This window comes from Micropterus salmoides, unplaced genomic scaffold, assembly GCF_014851395.1.
Source record: "Micropterus salmoides isolate LMB-PRFRI ecotype aquatic unplaced genomic scaffold, ASM1485139v1 Ms_hic_scaffold_1, whole genome shotgun sequence".
Classification (NCBI taxonomy): domain Eukaryota; kingdom Metazoa; phylum Chordata; class Actinopteri; order Centrarchiformes; family Centrarchidae; genus Micropterus; species Micropterus salmoides.
In genome coordinates, this window is record NW_024040040.1 from 58,673,415 (window position 1) to 58,690,458 (window position 17,044).

General features: G+C 40.8%; 1 protein-coding gene across 1 annotated transcript; it reads left to right on the forward strand.

Moving 5' to 3' along the window:
• The first annotated feature begins 7,482 nt into the window (after positions 1 to 7,482).
• tmem132a (transmembrane protein 132A) lies at positions 7,483 to 16,353 on the forward strand. The gene is made up of 5 exons (XM_038699685.1): positions 7,483 to 7,506; positions 8,186 to 8,388; positions 12,190 to 12,409; positions 12,508 to 12,699; positions 14,432 to 16,353. Exons 1-5 carry the CDS (start codon positions 7,483 to 7,485, stop codon positions 15,284 to 15,286), a joined length of 1,494 nt encoding a protein of 497 aa, XP_038555613.1. The 3' UTR covers positions 15,287 to 16,353.
• Positions 16,354 to 17,044: the final 691 nt, after the last annotated feature.

Here is a 17,044-nt window from a genome sequence, read left to right on the forward strand (position 1 = left end):
CTCTGGGCGTAGTAACCCCATATCACCACATGGGGCTGCAACAAGCATGTTCTCATTCACTGATCGACACATCTTTGGCATCGCTCCCATTACAGAGGTACTTAATTCATTTATTCAATCCCAACCCAAAAATCATAATTATTATAATCTCCATCTATTCTTATTTGTTTAAACATCATAGTGATTGTGTGTTTTCTGATCCTCAGAGTAACACCATCATCAACACAGCCATACTGACCAACCAGCCGGTGTCACTTCCTGTCATTGTACTGGCCATAAGTCGTGATGGGAAGATGTCAGATGTCACGTCTGCAGTCACGTGCCACTCTACCAACGAGAATACTGTCAAGGTGCAACACAGTCAAACATTAAAAAAATCTGTTAATAGATTTAAAAGGTATAGTTGGGGCTGTATGAGGTACTTATACACAGTCAGTGTATCACCTGTAGTAGACGGCGTTGGCACATCCCAGTTTGGAGAAGGAGAGAGTTGTTCCGGCACAGAAGCAACGTACTGCTGTGGACAGGGTCGCTAACGTGTTTTAGCCACTTGAAAAGAGCCCCACAGGAATCAGTTTCAGTGTTGAATATTTTCAGCGCTTTACCTTGCTGTCAGACAGCCCTTTCCCTTGGAACTACATTTTCTCAGCTGTAGAACTTCCATATCCCTATGCATAAGTGCAAGGTACGTTCTGATAGTTTATTTTTTCGTTTGAATGATGAAACAAACAAACGAGAAAACCACCTTTTTTCGTTTGTCGTTTCAAACCAAGACGAAGAAACGAGAAAAAAAAGCTGTTCAAATAATGGTCCGATTTTGGTTTTTTGAAATTCCTATTTTATTTCTCCGTTTGAAGATAGACATTAAGAAAATAAAGGCAGGTGGGCCAGGTGACCCGGAAGTAATGGTAAACATGTTAAACTAAAAGCCAAGCCTGTAAAACGGTCAGATCTGTAACATTATGCAGCACTAACGCTATACCACAGTGATGTTAGATAAAAATAAATAAATAAATAAACCTGGACTTTGAGAAATAAGTTAGTAACAGTAGCTGATTACATGCACTATAATATTGTTTATTCAAACAGCAGAGTTTTTTAAGCACATTGCTTGGTGCAGTACAGTTGGTAGGTTAATATAGGTTAACCTAAGAAATTATTGTGTGTGCAGAGTTGTTATTGTCAGCGCTATATTTTTAATATTAAATTCATATTTAATGTGGTTTCCCCGTAATGAACCAAGCTGTTTCCCCTTTCTACCAGCAGGTGGCAGAATTTAAATGAAGGTCTGTGCTGTGTAAACGTTTTGAATCCAGATTACTGATATAGATGCATTTGTTGTTGTTAATTTCATTTGGTTTTTGATATTTTGTCTTATTTGCAACCTAGTTATCATCTTCATCATTCACCCTCAGCCCAGAGTTAAACCTGCATGCCCTTCTGTTCTAACCTGGTTCTAACTCTGCTGTCAGCTTCTCAGCAGCTCTGACAACAAACTCACCTCAGAAATGTCCTAATGTAGGCCATCTGGCCAAAAGAATGATTTACCAGTGTGCTATATACTGTGTGAATCTTTCTTCTCCATACACATTCCAGTGTGTAACATACAGTGAGGAAAATAAGTATTTGAACACCCTGCTATTTTGCAAGTTCTCCCACTTAGAAATCATGGAGGGGTCTTCCATTTTCTAATGATTGCTCCAACAGTGGACCTTTTTTCACCAAGCTGCTTGGCAATTTCCCCGTAGCCCTTTCCAGCCTTGTGGAGGTGTACAATTTTGTCTCTAGTGTCTTTGGACAGCTCTTTGGTCTTGGCCATGTTAGTAGTTGGATTCTTACTGATTGTATGGGGTGGACAGGTGTCTTTATGCAGCTAACGACCTCAAACAGGTGCATCTAATTTAGGATAATAAATGGAGTGGAGGTGGACATTTTGAAGGCAGACTAACAGGTCTTTGAGAGTCAGAATTCTAGCTGATAGACAGGTGTTCAAATACTTATTTGCAGCTGTATCATACAAATAAATAGTTAAAAAATTATACATCGTGATTTCTGGATTATTTTTTTTAGATTATGTCTCTCACAGTGGACATGCACCTACGATGACAATTTCAGACCCCTCCATGATTTCTAAGTGGGAGAACTTGCAAAATAGCAGGGTGTTCAAATACTTATTTTCCTCACTGTACAACACTCCCATTGTGTCATGCAAGAAGAGAATCCATACAAGTCTTTCCATACAACATTTATTCAACATATATAGCACATACATGCGTTCAAAGGCATTGAATGTACAATCTATGGCTGCAGAACATTGACTGTGAAGCCATGAGGTAAGAACATTTTACGAGGTCCTCAAAATTCAAGAAAAAGACTACTTTGGCTTTTTAGTTAAACTTTGACCTGACCAAGCAGTTCTTCCCTCCTATGTTTTATGATAGCAGCTCCTCCCCTATGAGTAAAACAAATTGGCATTTATGTATATATTATTCAAAAAACACATAGGCCTAGATGAGGAAACCCTTTAAAAGTTGAAGCTGTGTTGTGCAGAAAAGCTGCCAGCCAGAAGACCTGCTGGGCCTCAGCAACTACAGTATGCCCACACCTACAAAGTGAGCACTGTGGCCCTGATTGTTGATCATTGTTGAACACTGGGTGGTCAGCATTTCTTTCAATAACAGGTGTGGAGTCTGAGGTCAACACTTTGAGGGACACTATTAGAAATTAAGAAGGCCACATACCAAGGTAGTTTTTGTTGCTTGAAATGAAAAGTTTTAAGCATACTGTTGTACAGCCAGAACATTTTAAATAATGCCACTGAAAGTATGTATGTGCTATATATGTTGAATAAATGTTGTATGGAAAAACTGGTATGGATTCTCTTCACTTGCAAGACACACAGGACATTTCTGATGTGAGTTTGTTGTCAGAGCTGCTAGAAGCTGACAGCAGTGTTAGAACTGCACCACTGGAGCTCAGCTGTTTGGGTCAGAAAGGTCCGTGCACGTTCTGGGTCTGGGTATCTCTGGATAATCTGTAATTCGTTTGTAATTCTAAAATGAAATTACCGTTTATATCTGTTTTTTGTTTCAAAAACCAAATAACCATTTTTGGTGTCAGAATCAAAAAACGAAAAACCAATTAAAATCGGCCCGTTTTTCATTTTATTGTTATTTCTTTTTGAACAAAGAATGAAGAGAGTCTGTGAACTTCAGTCAATTCGTTTTTTGTTATAAACCAAAAACGGAAGTCACGTGGTCTATTCCTTTTATGGAAGATACAGTTACTGGTAAAACCTTCAAAATAAAAGTAGCCCATGTGACATGTAATTAGAAAGGTGATTTTTAAAACTAAAATAACGTTTTTTTAGTAAAACTAAAGTAGCACTGGGTGTGAAAAAAAACACTTTAGCTAACTGAAATAAAAACAATAGCTAATAAAATAATAACTGTTAGGGAGAATTAAACATTTGTAAGGCCACTGGTGACCTTACAGATGTAGATTTAGCCAGAGCCAGGATGTCATTGTGACGATACAGCCTCCTCCTGAGAGCAACACATTCTCCTTGTTCTGTTTTACATCTGCTTTACAGAGGTTATTGATATACTTTAAATAATGTTCACAAATCTAGTTTACATAAAGTGTGGCGTGGGTTGTGTGTGCATGTGGCAAAATCAGTATGTTAAAAAGCTTTAACATTTGTAGGCCCATGTCGAGCATTCAATCCAATGGTCTTCATTTCCATAGGCCTCCACTGGTTTTCACATCATAAAACTGTCATTGCACACGAGAAGGAGCTCAGGCATATTATAAATATGTATATAATAAAATCATAAATTAATTCTGTGCTACTTTAACATTTTTGGACTACTGTCCTCCTTAGGAGAATGGTTAGCATAGCGCTGCAAGCAAATAAGCAAGCTTGGGAACAGATCCATGATATAATCTCTCATTTTAACCCATGGGATTTAATTTTTATAGAGCATTTCTTTACAAGATAGACATGGGTTTCAACTGGAAAGGTGATTTATGAAACATCAAAATTTAAAAATCAGGTTTTGGGCTGTTTTATTAACAACAACAATACTAAACCAACAATGTTAAGTTCAACTATAAAGTATTTTCTGCTTTCTAACTTTGTTTTTTTGTTTGCATTTGTGAGTAAACAGTTTAACAATAACTGCCGTAACATTTTAAATATGGCCTCACCAGACTGATGTCCCGAGAACACGTACTCAGCATTGACTGCCTGTTTTTAATGATGTAAAGGCCCATCCACCTGTAACAGAGTCTCATAAAAAGAATCCACATTTAAAATCAGGACACAAAAATCAGCAGTGGCTATACAACCCTCAATTAATGCAGCAAATCATCCACCCAGGTCTGACTCCCCCTCAATCAAAGACCGGACGTTTAAGGCAAATCAGGGAATCAACCTCCACGGCCATCTCTGCGGTGAACTCAAAACAGGCCATGCAGTCTACAGGGGACTTAAAATGCCTGTAATAAAACCAATTTAAAAAGTGTTCACAAAAGCTAAAACAGTTCTGCATCAGCCTCGAGACATTCCATCCAAAATCCTAACCTGCTCCCTAACCACACTGTAACACAACGCATCAAGAGAGATCCTGAGTGCTCCCTGAACGTCAACTCTTAATGAGGTAATTGTCTCCAGGTGTGTGCCCACCACTGGAGAGGCAGGGTGGAGATTACCTGAGAGTGTGAAACTAGACCGTGGCATTACTAAGCCGAAAGCCTACCCATCACAACAAGAAAATGGATAACACACACACACAGGCTAACATTCAGTGAAATACAAGCTTAAATTTAAACAGCTAGCATTGTGGTCAAACTCGAACCAGTTAATATTTAGTTTTATCAGAGTTATTAAGCAGCTAGCTATCAATACACAAACATGGTAGTTTTTTGTTTGTCTTTTTACTAAAGGGGACTGGGGCCAAACTCCCTTAAACAGATGAGAAAGTCTGAGCACATTGTTCAGTCTTTTCCAGAGCAGCCTTTACTGCCAGTTAACAATCTGAGGGGTCATCAGTCAGATGGACACCGAGCTTTATGTGGACATTAAGCCTTTCATTCACAACACCTCAGAAGAAAAACCTTCTGATATTCCCTCTGTCACGTCACAGAATACCAACAGCAACTTCTAACGACATTTTCTCACATCTGCTACAAATCAGCAGATTCAGAGCAAGACTGAGTTCTCTTCCTTTTAACATATCAGACATGTCCCACAGAACAAGCAACACACAGCATTGAATCAATCTGTCCACACACATCCCTCACACTGTCTTAATGTTGCAACATGTCTGCAAGGATAAAGATGGAACCACATCAACAGTGCTGTACATACTTGCAAATTGCAACAAACACATAACCCACCAAATGATCAGGAACATTAACTCGATCCAGTTATCATCGCATATTACACTCAGCCTCCAGGAAACAGACAGGATGGCCACGTAAACAGCAGATTTCCCCAAAGTACTCAAGTTTTTCCTTTAAATAAATCCAATGCAATACAAAATGAGACTTAAATGCTTTAGAAGCAATTATTTTCTTTTAACGTTGAAAGCCTCAAGTACAAGGCTACACATGTGAGATGTTGTCTGTAAAGAGGGTGAAGGTGATTGGTACTAAAGGTGGGTGACCCAGGTAGGTTCGACAGGTTGGAGCTGGGTCTAGTACAGGTCACCATGTATTTCAATTTCCTTATGCACAAAAGTAGTCCCACAATTACAAGGTGTTGTTGGTTACCATAAATCATGATGTAAATATCTGAAAGTGACAACAGGGCCCTCTTCTGGTACTGGAGGCAGGAGGGGTGTTCTGCTTTGTCCTGACAGACCAACATTTATATGAACAGAGAGTGACGATAGGAGATGGGGCCTCAAACCCTGCACAGGCTCACATTAGCTGTCTTAAGACTCAATTTCACTTTTATTTTACTTTACACGGGTTCAAACAGTGCATAGCTTTCCTGGTGGCTCATCAAACAGAATTAAACCCAAGAAAGGCAGTAAAAGACTTGAAAGCCCCAGAGCCAGAGGAGATGCTTTTTGACTCTCAGAAATGCTCACCAGGTTTCACACATAAGTATGCCTACATAACTAATGAGAACTACAGGCTGTATTAAAAACATTTAATCTACTTAACTAACATAATAAGTATATTACACTGGAGAAAAATGCAAAGGAAAATAAAAATTATACAACTCCACAGATTTGTTTCGGAAGAGATTTGTTTTGACACACAACAGTAGATGGTGGAAGCTGAGAGTTTTAGCAGCTATAGCACCATAGAAAGAGCAGCTGAGAGGCAGGTGAAGTTCTGCACACCTTCAAACTCAGTGATTAGCTTCCTTTGGTAGCAATGCAGCCTTCTCTTTGATAGAAACACAAGTCAAAAGGTCAAACCCTTGTTGCCTGTTGGCGCCACAGAAGAAGAAGAAAAAGATGAAGAAGTCTTATTTATATAGCACCTTTCCAGAGCTCAAGGTCGCTTTACATGGTACATTTACACACAAACACACAACTTACAATCATATAGGATACATATAGTCACATTTAAACGAAATACATGTTAAATAGATATGTTTTAACTGTGTCTTGAATGTAGCCACAGATGAAATATTTCGAAGTGAAAGGGGCAGTGAATTCCATAATTTTGGAGCATTAACACTAAATGACCTACTGTAGACAACCGGAAACGAGGGATGGACAATAAAGTTCAGTTGATCTGAGAGACCATGCAGGGCAGTAGGTGAAAAGTAGATGAGACAAATATGGGGGTGCAAGACCATTTAATGCCTTAAATGTTAGACACAATACCTTAAAGTGGATACGTGATGCCACGGGTAGCAAGTGAAGGTAATGTGAGCAGAACGCCTGGTGGAGGTGAGAATTCTTGCTGCTGAGTTTTGAACATACTGTAATCTTGCAATAAGTTTTTTGGGAAGACCAAGAAATAAAGCATTGCAATAATCCAGACGTGATGTGATTAATGCATGGATTAAGATTTCAGCGTCAGCTAAAGTGAGAGAAGATCTTAGACGAGCAATATTCCGAAGATGACAGAAAGAGTTTTTAAAAAGAGAAGAAATATGAGAGCCAAAAGACAGAGTTGAGTCGAATAAGACACAGAGGTTATGAGTCAGTGATGAAGGCTTAATATGGAAACCATCAATACTGGTCCATCCTTTTGACTAAGGCAGCAGAGCCGATCACTAATATCTCAGTTTTATTATCATTTAATTTGAGGAAGTTAAGGGACATCCAATGCTTGATGTCTCTGATACACGCAGTGAGTGAGTCAGGCAGGGATGGCCTATCAGAGCTGGTGGTAAAATAAATTTTACTCAGTCTTTTCTGTTAAATATCATATACCTGCCTTTACAGTCACAAACTGACGCTACAGGGCTTCCCCCACTGCCTTGACCTATGACGCTATAGATAGGCCTTGACCATGCCATATGTGACGAGTCGGGGAGTGAGAATGGGTTGTAGGGATACAACACCGTTCAAAGATAGAACAAAACACAGCTCCTTTGTTTTCTGTTATGAGTTTAAAACAGAAAAACTAAACAGATGTCTTTTTTTTTGGTGTTCTGGTTTTCTGTTTTTCCATTTTGATAAAAGAGACAAGTTGTTTTTTTGTGTTTTAGTTTTTTCCGGTTTGGTTTTGAAACGAAATAATGAAAGGAGTAACCATACACGGATTGGGGCAGCCCAACAAGCTGTTAACACAACATCTGACATATTTTCACCATATAAAGTTGTTGTGTTTACCATGTTAGTAAACAGGTGCTCATTTAAATAAGTGACAGTTATATTTCAACATTCAGTTAGAACAAAACTGAATTCTCTAATGTTTTGATTGACTTAATATACATACTACACATAGAGGGCATGTTGGCTCAGTGGCTAGCACTGTGCCCTCACAGTAAGAAGGTTGTGGGTTCAAACCCCTGTTGTCCTGGCCTTTATATGTGGAGTTTGGATGTTCTCCGTGTGTGCGTGGGATTTACTTTGACCAGTTACATGGGTTAAATGCAGAAATTTTTTTTTACTATGTCTATGTGACAATAAAGTATACCATATTACTTAATCACCAGTGTAATTGCAGTCTTCTCCATCTTGTTCTCTGTCTGTCTCCATCCTAACTACAGGTGTCCAGCGATTGCTCCACCATCTTTGTGGACGGCAGTGAATCAGGGTTGGGTAACACCTGTGCAATGGTGGAGTTTCTACTGGGAGAGCTCAGTGGCTCTGTGTGTCTGGAGGTGTGGGCTCCTTCAGTTCCCCTGCGAGTGACCTTGGCAGACCCCGTTCTCAATGCCATCAATGGCTGGAACCACTTCACAGAAGAAGGGTAGACGGACAGCCACAATGTGTCTTATTTAGACTTTCCAACCTACAACAGTGTAGGAGAAACATTACTTTACTAAATGGAAAATGGACTGTAGCGCCTTTCTAGTCTTCAGACCACTTCACATTCATACACTGATGGAAGAGACTGCAATGCAAACTGCTCATCAGAAACTTAATTATTCATACACATTCACACACAGCCATCGGGAGCAATTTGGGGTTCAGTATCTTGCCCAAGGATACTTCGACATGCAGACTGGAGGAACCAGGGATCGAGCCACCAACCTTCAATTCAATACAATTCAATTTATTATTTGTCCCAAGTGGGCAAATTGTGCTGCAGAAAGTGTAAAACACATAACAAAGTACAAGAAACACAATACAGTATAACAAAGAAACACACAGTATAACAAAGAAACATACAGCAGTGAACACATGTACCGAATACTTTTATAAACATATCTCCTAAGTTAAAATCAAATCAAATGCAACAAAAATAACCCTAATTAAATACACCAATTAGACTACCATTACCATTTTTAAACCACACAGCTAAATAATAATTCAAATCTAAATAGCTCTTCATCACTGTCAAACAACGTTTCAGCAATAAGCAACATGAACAATTTCACTCCCACAGCACCCACAAATATACAAATAAACTATACACACCTCATTCTGCTTCCCAAGGGTGTTAGGACTAGATGTGCAGTTTCATTTATCTTACTTCATTACCGTCTTCAAACACTTTGGCGTCTTTAACGTGTGCTCTCTAATCTGCAAAAACCTAAACAAGTAAGTACAGGGTTATCTACCATATTCACAGGGGGTAGTTTGACCTAGTGGCAGAAAGGATGCTGCCCACTGGTGGTCGCTACTGGGAAGAGTCATCTGCCTATGTTTACACCATAATCCAATAAAAAACAGCTTTTACAAATACAGTCACAGAAATCAGTACAATTCAGTGACTCAAAGGCTACGTTCAGACTGTAGGTTTTTTTTTCCCATATTTGACTCAGATCTAATCTTTATGTGACAGTGCGAACAGGCCAAGTCACACGGAATCTGATCTTTTCCAGTTCAGATTTGGGCCACTTTCATATGTGGTCCATATCCAATACTGATCGGATCTTTTTAAATGCGACCTGAGTCTGGACACTCAGGTTGAAATTGATGCAACTTTGACGTCACTCTAGAGCAGCTGTTGTCACAGTTCTGCTGTAGACGGAGCCGCGGTGAATGAAAAAGCTCCACAAAAGCCATAATTAAATGTGTGGGTCTCCTCCTTCTCTACCTTGCTATCATGTGCTCACAAATTCCTTTCTTACACCGGAAATCCACCTGACTGCCAGCTCTCTCCTGAGTTCAATTCAGATTCAAGTCACTAATGCTTGCACACAGAGTGACTACTGGATCTGCACTCCATAATACAAGTTTACGTTTCTTCTCTGCCACTACACTCCTCCAACGAACGCTGCCTGGCTCTGTCATCCCTTCACACAAAGCAATCCCAGTCCCGGCTGTGCTATTAGATCTTACTAGTACAGTCCCCTCCAAAAGTATTGGAACGTATTCCTTTGTTTTTGTTGTTCACTGACATTTGGGTTTAAGATCAAAAGATGAGTATGAGACAAGAGTTCAGAATTTCAGCTTTTATTTCCTGGTATTCACATACCAGGAAAGATCCTGGGTGGCTGTGGCTCAGGAGGTAGAGCGGGTTGGCCGTTAATCGGAAGGTTGGCAGTTCAATCCCTGGCTCCCCTGGTTGCGTGTCGAAGTGTCCTTGGGCAAGATACTGAACCCGAATTTCCCCTGGTGGCTGTTCCGCCAGTGTATGAATGTGTGGGCCGTGTGTGAATGTTAGTTTCTGTTTGAGCACTTAGGCTCAGTGTGTGAATGCAGATGTAGTGTAAAAGTGCTTTGAGTGGTCGAAAAAGACTAGAAAGGCGCTATACAAATACGGAGCATTTACACATCTAGCTGAGCTTGTATGCTTCAGATCATAAGCAGTTCCTTTCTTTCTCCACACTTTGGCCTTTCCATCACTTTGCTAGAGATTAATCTTGGTCTCATCAGTCCATAAGATTTTCCAGAACTTTTGCGGCTCATTTTGCAAATTTCTTTGGCTGATGAGTGGTTTGCATCTTGTGGTGTGGCCTCTATATTTCTGCTCTCTGAGTCTTCTTCCAACAGTGGATTGTGATACCTTCAGCCCTGCACTGCGGAGGTGCTGCTGATGTCCTTACTGATGTTTTGGGGGCTTCACAGCTCTCATGATATTTCTGTCATCAACTACTGTTGTTTTCCTTGGTTGTCTGTTGGACGTCTGTTGCTCAGTACACCAGTAGTTTCTTTCTTTTTCAGGACATTCCAAATTGTTCGAAGGTCAATTGGTCGAAGACATGCAGCCTAGGTTAATTGGTGTGAGTGGGTGTCTGTCTATGTGTGGCCCTGCGATGGACTGGCGACCTGTCCAGGGTGAACCCCGCCTTTCGCCCAGTGTAAGCTGGGATTGGCTCCAGCCCCCCACGACCCTGTACGCAGGATAAGCGGTTGATGATGGATGGATGGATGGATACTATGATACTGTGATACACTGTGGTTTGCTGGAGTCCCAAAGCTTTAGAAATGGCTTTATAACCTTTTCCAGACTGATAAATCTCAATTACTCAGTTTCTCATTTGTTCCTGAATTTCTTTGGATCGCAATATGATGCCTAGCTTGTGAGGATCTTTTGGTCTTCTTCGATTTGTCAGGCAGGTCTTATTTAAGTGATGTCTTGATTGAGAACAAGTGTAGCAGTAATCAGGCCTGGGTGTGGCTAGAGAAACTGAACTCAGCTTTCCAAACATGTGATAAACCACAGTTGATGTATGTTCAATCATACATCAACATTTTCACACAGGGCTAATTTAAAAACTGCATTTTGTGTTTACTTGTGTTATCTTTGTTTAATATTTCAATGTATTTGATTATCTGAAACATTTCAGTGTGACAAAAATGAAAAAAATAAGAAATCAGGAAGGGGCAAATGCTTGTTCACTCCACTGTATACACGTAGTCCTCCTCTGGTCTTACTGGACTCTTGTGTTCTATCAGCATGGAACTTAACATTCTTACTGCATTTCATTATGGGAACTTTACTGTAAAATAAGACAATGTACACATTTCATATACTGTCAACAATAAAAAATAAAAATATACATACACACAACCAAAAAAATAAAGAACACAAAATTATTTACTACTTCAAAGATTCCAATAGAATGATGCATCTACTGTAATGCTACCTGTTGTTAGTGTTAGTGTAGTGACAAAGTGCTGCTGTTGGAGAGAACTACTGCTGGTGTTTTTGTAAAATTATTTGATATTGAAACAAGCATGCAGTGTTTTGGTAGTTTAGGTGCATTTTGGGTGTGAAATTAACTTGTGCAAGCTGTGTGTTGGTACAGACCACAGGGTGAAGAGTTTTGAAAAAGTAAACTCAGTACTGAAAAATGCTTGTTAGCAATTGTAAAAAACTACTGTAATACCAAGGGTTAAATCCATGAGATAAATAAAACAGGGACCCACTCATAGAAAAACTACTCCATAGTGCTACTAGAGGTCAGGAACTCCACAAGAAACCTTTAAGGCCTGTTAAAGCTGTGAATGCAGCTAAATTCAGAGATCCAAGGTTACTATGCATAAGTTTTGATAGATTCTCAGCTATATTGGTAACACAAGCATCATCATGTGTATTTGTGTATTATCTCACAGAAATATGTTAGTTAGGCTAGTTCTTTGTGTCTTGTCTCCTTAGGTGTGTGCCGGTGTATCAGCGTACCTCAGTACAAGTTTTGACTCAGTTCACAGCTCAAGACTCCCATGGCAGAACCACACACCTACTGGGCTCATCTGATTGGTTTGTGGATGTTACAGACCTGGTCCATAACTGGTTGAGAGTAGATGACCCTCGAGTGGCTTCCCTTGGCACACAAGCCAACCTGATTGGTTTACAACCCGGAAAGACATCACTTTATGTAGGTGATAGTTGTACATCAGTTCAGTTGGACATGTTCACTTACTGAGCATGATGAACTCTCTCACTCTCTCTCTCTCTCTCTCTCTGTTTTCTCAGGTTATCTCTGAGCAGTGGGATGGTGTGCTGGGCAGATGTGACATCACTGTGACCTCTAACCCTGTTACCCCAGGGGACCTGTCTGTACAGGTGGTTAGCGGCCTTGGCATGTCAGTTATGGCCAGCCCAACCCACCCTTCCATCATCACAGCAACAGTGACAGCCTACAACATCCTGTACAACCATCACCAGGTGAGCGTGATGTCAATGAGGTTTAATTGCAAATAATTACTCACCAAGGCAACAGCATTTTACATTTGAAACTCTGAGATAGATGTATTCAACCTGCTATGAGGAGGATATATGCCTCACTATGGACATCCACTAGGGTGCTATGGATGAAAATATGAATTAGGCATAAGAAATTAAGTTTGAAGAAAGCATACAGATGCAGAGAGCTCAGTGCATCATGGCAGTCTAGGCCTATAGCAGCATAACTAAGGGATGGTTCAGGACTCACCTGAGCCAGCCCTAACTATAAGCTTTATCAAAGAGGAAAGTCTTAAGCCTGCTCTTAAATGTGGAGATGGTGTCTGCCTCCAATATAAACCTATACATGTGGCAGCAGAGTTCAGCAAGTCAGATTGGGCAGTTATTCAGCAGTCTGACTGCCTGTGGCAAGAAGCTGTTGAGGAACCTTGTAGTTCTTGTCTTGAGACTCCTGAGCCCAAAGGGACAAGCAGCTTCAAGCAGCTTGTGGAGATGTGTGTGAGGGGTCTCATGGTGCCCTGTGCCTTCTTGAGGCAATGTATCTGGAAAAGGTCCTTTATAGAAGGCAGGGACATCCCTATGATGTTCTCTGCTCCTTATGGTGTGTTCACATACAACTTAAATGTAATCCTTGCAACGCTTTCCTCGTGGGTGTTTTATCGCTAGACAACTGCCAAGTGTTCACACACAACTTAATATATAATAATTCGTTAAAAATAATTTGCTGGGATTTCATTCCAATTAACGGATCAAACTGATCGAAATATCTTCAATATGATGCCGATTTGTTAAACATATTAATTCATACTTTGTCAGGTCTGTCAGCAAGTCAGCAGGACACCAACTTTTTAAATTAAATTTAATGGAGTTTGGATCGATCAGGGCTTTGCTACACTAACACTAGTTCACAGTAAAGTACAACAGTAGCTGGAATAAAGATACAGACACATATTTTCTGAACTCATCAGGTAGTTCAACATCCTTGCTTTCTTTTCTCCAAGCAATGTCTAGTTTTGTCCATTTTTTATATTTTACATTTATTCATTTAGCTGACGCTTTTATCCAAAGCGACTTAAAATTGCTATACATGTCAGAGGTCGCACGCCTCTGGAGCAACTAGGGGTTAAGTGTCTTGCTCAAGGACACATTGGTGTCTCACAGTGGAGACACAGTATATAAATATGAAGTAGTAGTCCAACAGAGTTCCGGGTGCCATCCGACGCTAACAAAAACAGTGGAACTGGAAGCTAGCTGCTGAGAAGCTCAAGTGAAGACAAATCAACGTTTTGATTCCCAAAAACTAAAGTAAAATGCTAATTTTATAAAGTTAACTAAACGTTCACTCTGAGCTCCTCCCTCGGGTAAACGGCGTAGTTGTCAGAGCATAATCCAGTCAGTCTACGGGTGTTTATTTGTCCAAAAGCTGCAGTGCTTCTACACTAGTTTAGCAACTCTCTGTCTGCCAACGACATTGTACCAAACACAGAACCTTGTTGAACTCCATGACTAACTTTGGCATGCATGGGGAGCTAACATATAACTTTCTAGTCTTCTGACCACTCAAAGCGCTTTACATGTCACATTCAACCATTCACACATATTCAGACGTTGCCATGCAAGGTGTTTATTGTTTATTTATATAAATTAACAACATGAAACACTTAAGAGGACAATAATATAGTCTTTCCATCTATATCCTGTTGGGTTTCTCCAGGAGGCATCCATCAGTGTCTGGCTCCAGTTTAGTGACGACACTGCCTCCCTCCTCTCCTCCTTCAACGATCTACCCTTTTTCCTGCGTCTCTCCTCATTGGCTGACACTGTGATTGTGGTGACGCCCGGCTCCAGCCAACGTATCATTGCCCAGGGTGACGGAGGTGGGCCTTTACTGCGTGCAGAACTACTGGTTTCAGCCTGCACAGACCAGCCAATCACTTCCAACTCTCTCAGTGAAAGTGACAGGGATTGGAAGGATGGAGAAGGAGGAGGTGGAGGCAGAGGGACCAGGAGGCTGGCAAGAGGATCTGGTTGGATCAGAGTCAACCTAGACCTGGGCTTCCTGCAGCCAGTAGGGGACAAAGATGAGCAGGGTAAAGAGTTTGAATTTGACATTTCAGACATGCTGGTTGAGTCAGACAGTGACATATATGCATCAAACTTTGACGAGAACGAAAGTGGGAATCTAAGCAGTGACTACTATGACAAAATCAGTGGAATAATGACTAATAGAAACTGGAATGAGTTGGGTAATGGAGGGATGGTAAGTCGGAACAATCTGGAAAGGGCTGTGCTGATGCCGAGCCAGGAGGAGGGTGCTGTGTACTTCTCCCCGAGCCAGGAGACAGGAGAGAGGAGGGAAGAGGATGAGGAAGGGCAGCGAGCTCGAGAGCTGGACGTCGGTGCGGGCGCTGTCCTCTCTCTGCTCTGTCTTGCTGCTGTCCTCTTCCTGGCAAACTGTCTGCCCTGCGCCCTGCAAGACAGGAGGAGGACAACAATAGAGGCGGAAAGGGAAGGAGAACTAGAGGGAGGGCACAAAGGAAGAAGAGGAACAGAAAAAGGGAGAACATGAAGACAAGATAAAGCAGCAGAAGGAGAACAATAAAGAGGATGTTACAGAAGTAGAGATGATTTGCTGATATATGTGCAGGCCAAGCTAAATTTCAGCTCAAATCTGTACTCACTATGACATAGGGCTGGGCTGGTTTATCAGTATTACAAGGTAAACCGGTATATTTTCAAAAGACAATACCATTTATACCGATATACTCTGATGTTGAGTTGAATTTTTTTTTTTTTTAAGTCCTGCCAGCATTTGCTCCTCTCTGCTATCCCGCCCCCACTCTGCGTCCCCTCTAGAGTCGCAGACTCTGTAAATATTTTATAAGCACTGAAGGGAAATGGAGCAGATTCAATTATTAAGCAAAGACTAAAATAAGATGGAGGATAATAAAGAAGAATTAAAATGATGAAATTAGAAAAAACTACTAGAAACAGTAAATACATGCCTTTTCTTCCATTGGAATTCACCCTAAAAATAAGATTTTTGGTCCATATCGCCCAGCCCTACTATGACAGTACAATCACAAGGAACATGAAGCAAAGTCATTATTCTAACAGTATGGTATGCCCCTGTTTTGTATTATATTACTCTACCAAACAAACCAAAGCACCACTCTTATAGACAGGATTCAGTATGTACATATTCAGTACATTTGATGCAACACTATGTAGCTGCTGTGTGTTGCACTTTAATCTGTAAATTTCCTTTCATATTCCAGAGTCAAGCTCAGTGGATTAGAAGCAGCAGCAAATGTGTGTGATCTGTATCCTGGGCTCCATCTGAAACAAACACCAATTTCAGTCCATCCAGTCTTTATTCAATCCATCCAGTGTTTATAGAGTTCAATTCAATTTTCAATTCAATTTTATTTATATAGCGCCAAATCACAACAACAGTTATCTCAAAGCGCTTTTCATAAAAGAGCAGGACTAGACTGTACTCTGTGATGTTATTTACAGAAACCGAACCACAATTCCCACCAAAAGCGAGCACTAGGTGACAGAGGCAAGGAAAAACTTCCTTTTAAGAGAGGGAGGGGGATGGAAGGAGAGAGAGAGGGGAGGGAAGCAGCCTACACAATATCCACACAGAAATACAGACAGTAAAGGTGATGTTGCTATAGATAATGGTACAGATATTTACAGTAGTGTTAATGACAAAAATTGTAATGTTAATGATTATAATTACAATAATAACAATAGGACTAGTAATAATTGTAGCAGAGGGTGTCGAGCAGGAACACGGGGGCAGCAGGTGACCCGCAACCACAGATCCAGACTCCACAGCTCCAGAGCCAGAAACACCTGCAGGAAGTGATAGGAGGAGAGAGGAGAGGGACGAGAAAGCACAAGACTACCGGAAAGGGGAGTTACTACCGAAAAAGTCGAGCTAGTACCATGCATTAATGGGATGAGGTTGCATACAGAGAGAGAGAAAGAAGAGGAGAGAGGACCTCAGTGCATCATGGGAAGTCTCCCGGCAGTCTAGGCCTATAGCAGCATAACTAAGGGATGGTTCAGGACTCACCTAAGCCAGCCCTAACTATAAGCTTTATCAAAGAGGAAAGTCTTAAGCCTACTCTTAAATGTGGAGATGGTGTCTGCCTCCTGAACCCAAACTGGAACCTGGTTCCACAGGAGAGGAGCTTGATAGCTGAACGCTCTGGCTCCCATACTACTTTTGGAGACTCTAGGAACCACAAGTAACCCTGCATTCTGGGAGCGCAGTGCTCTGGTGGGGTAGGTAAGAAGAATGATTTTAAATTCT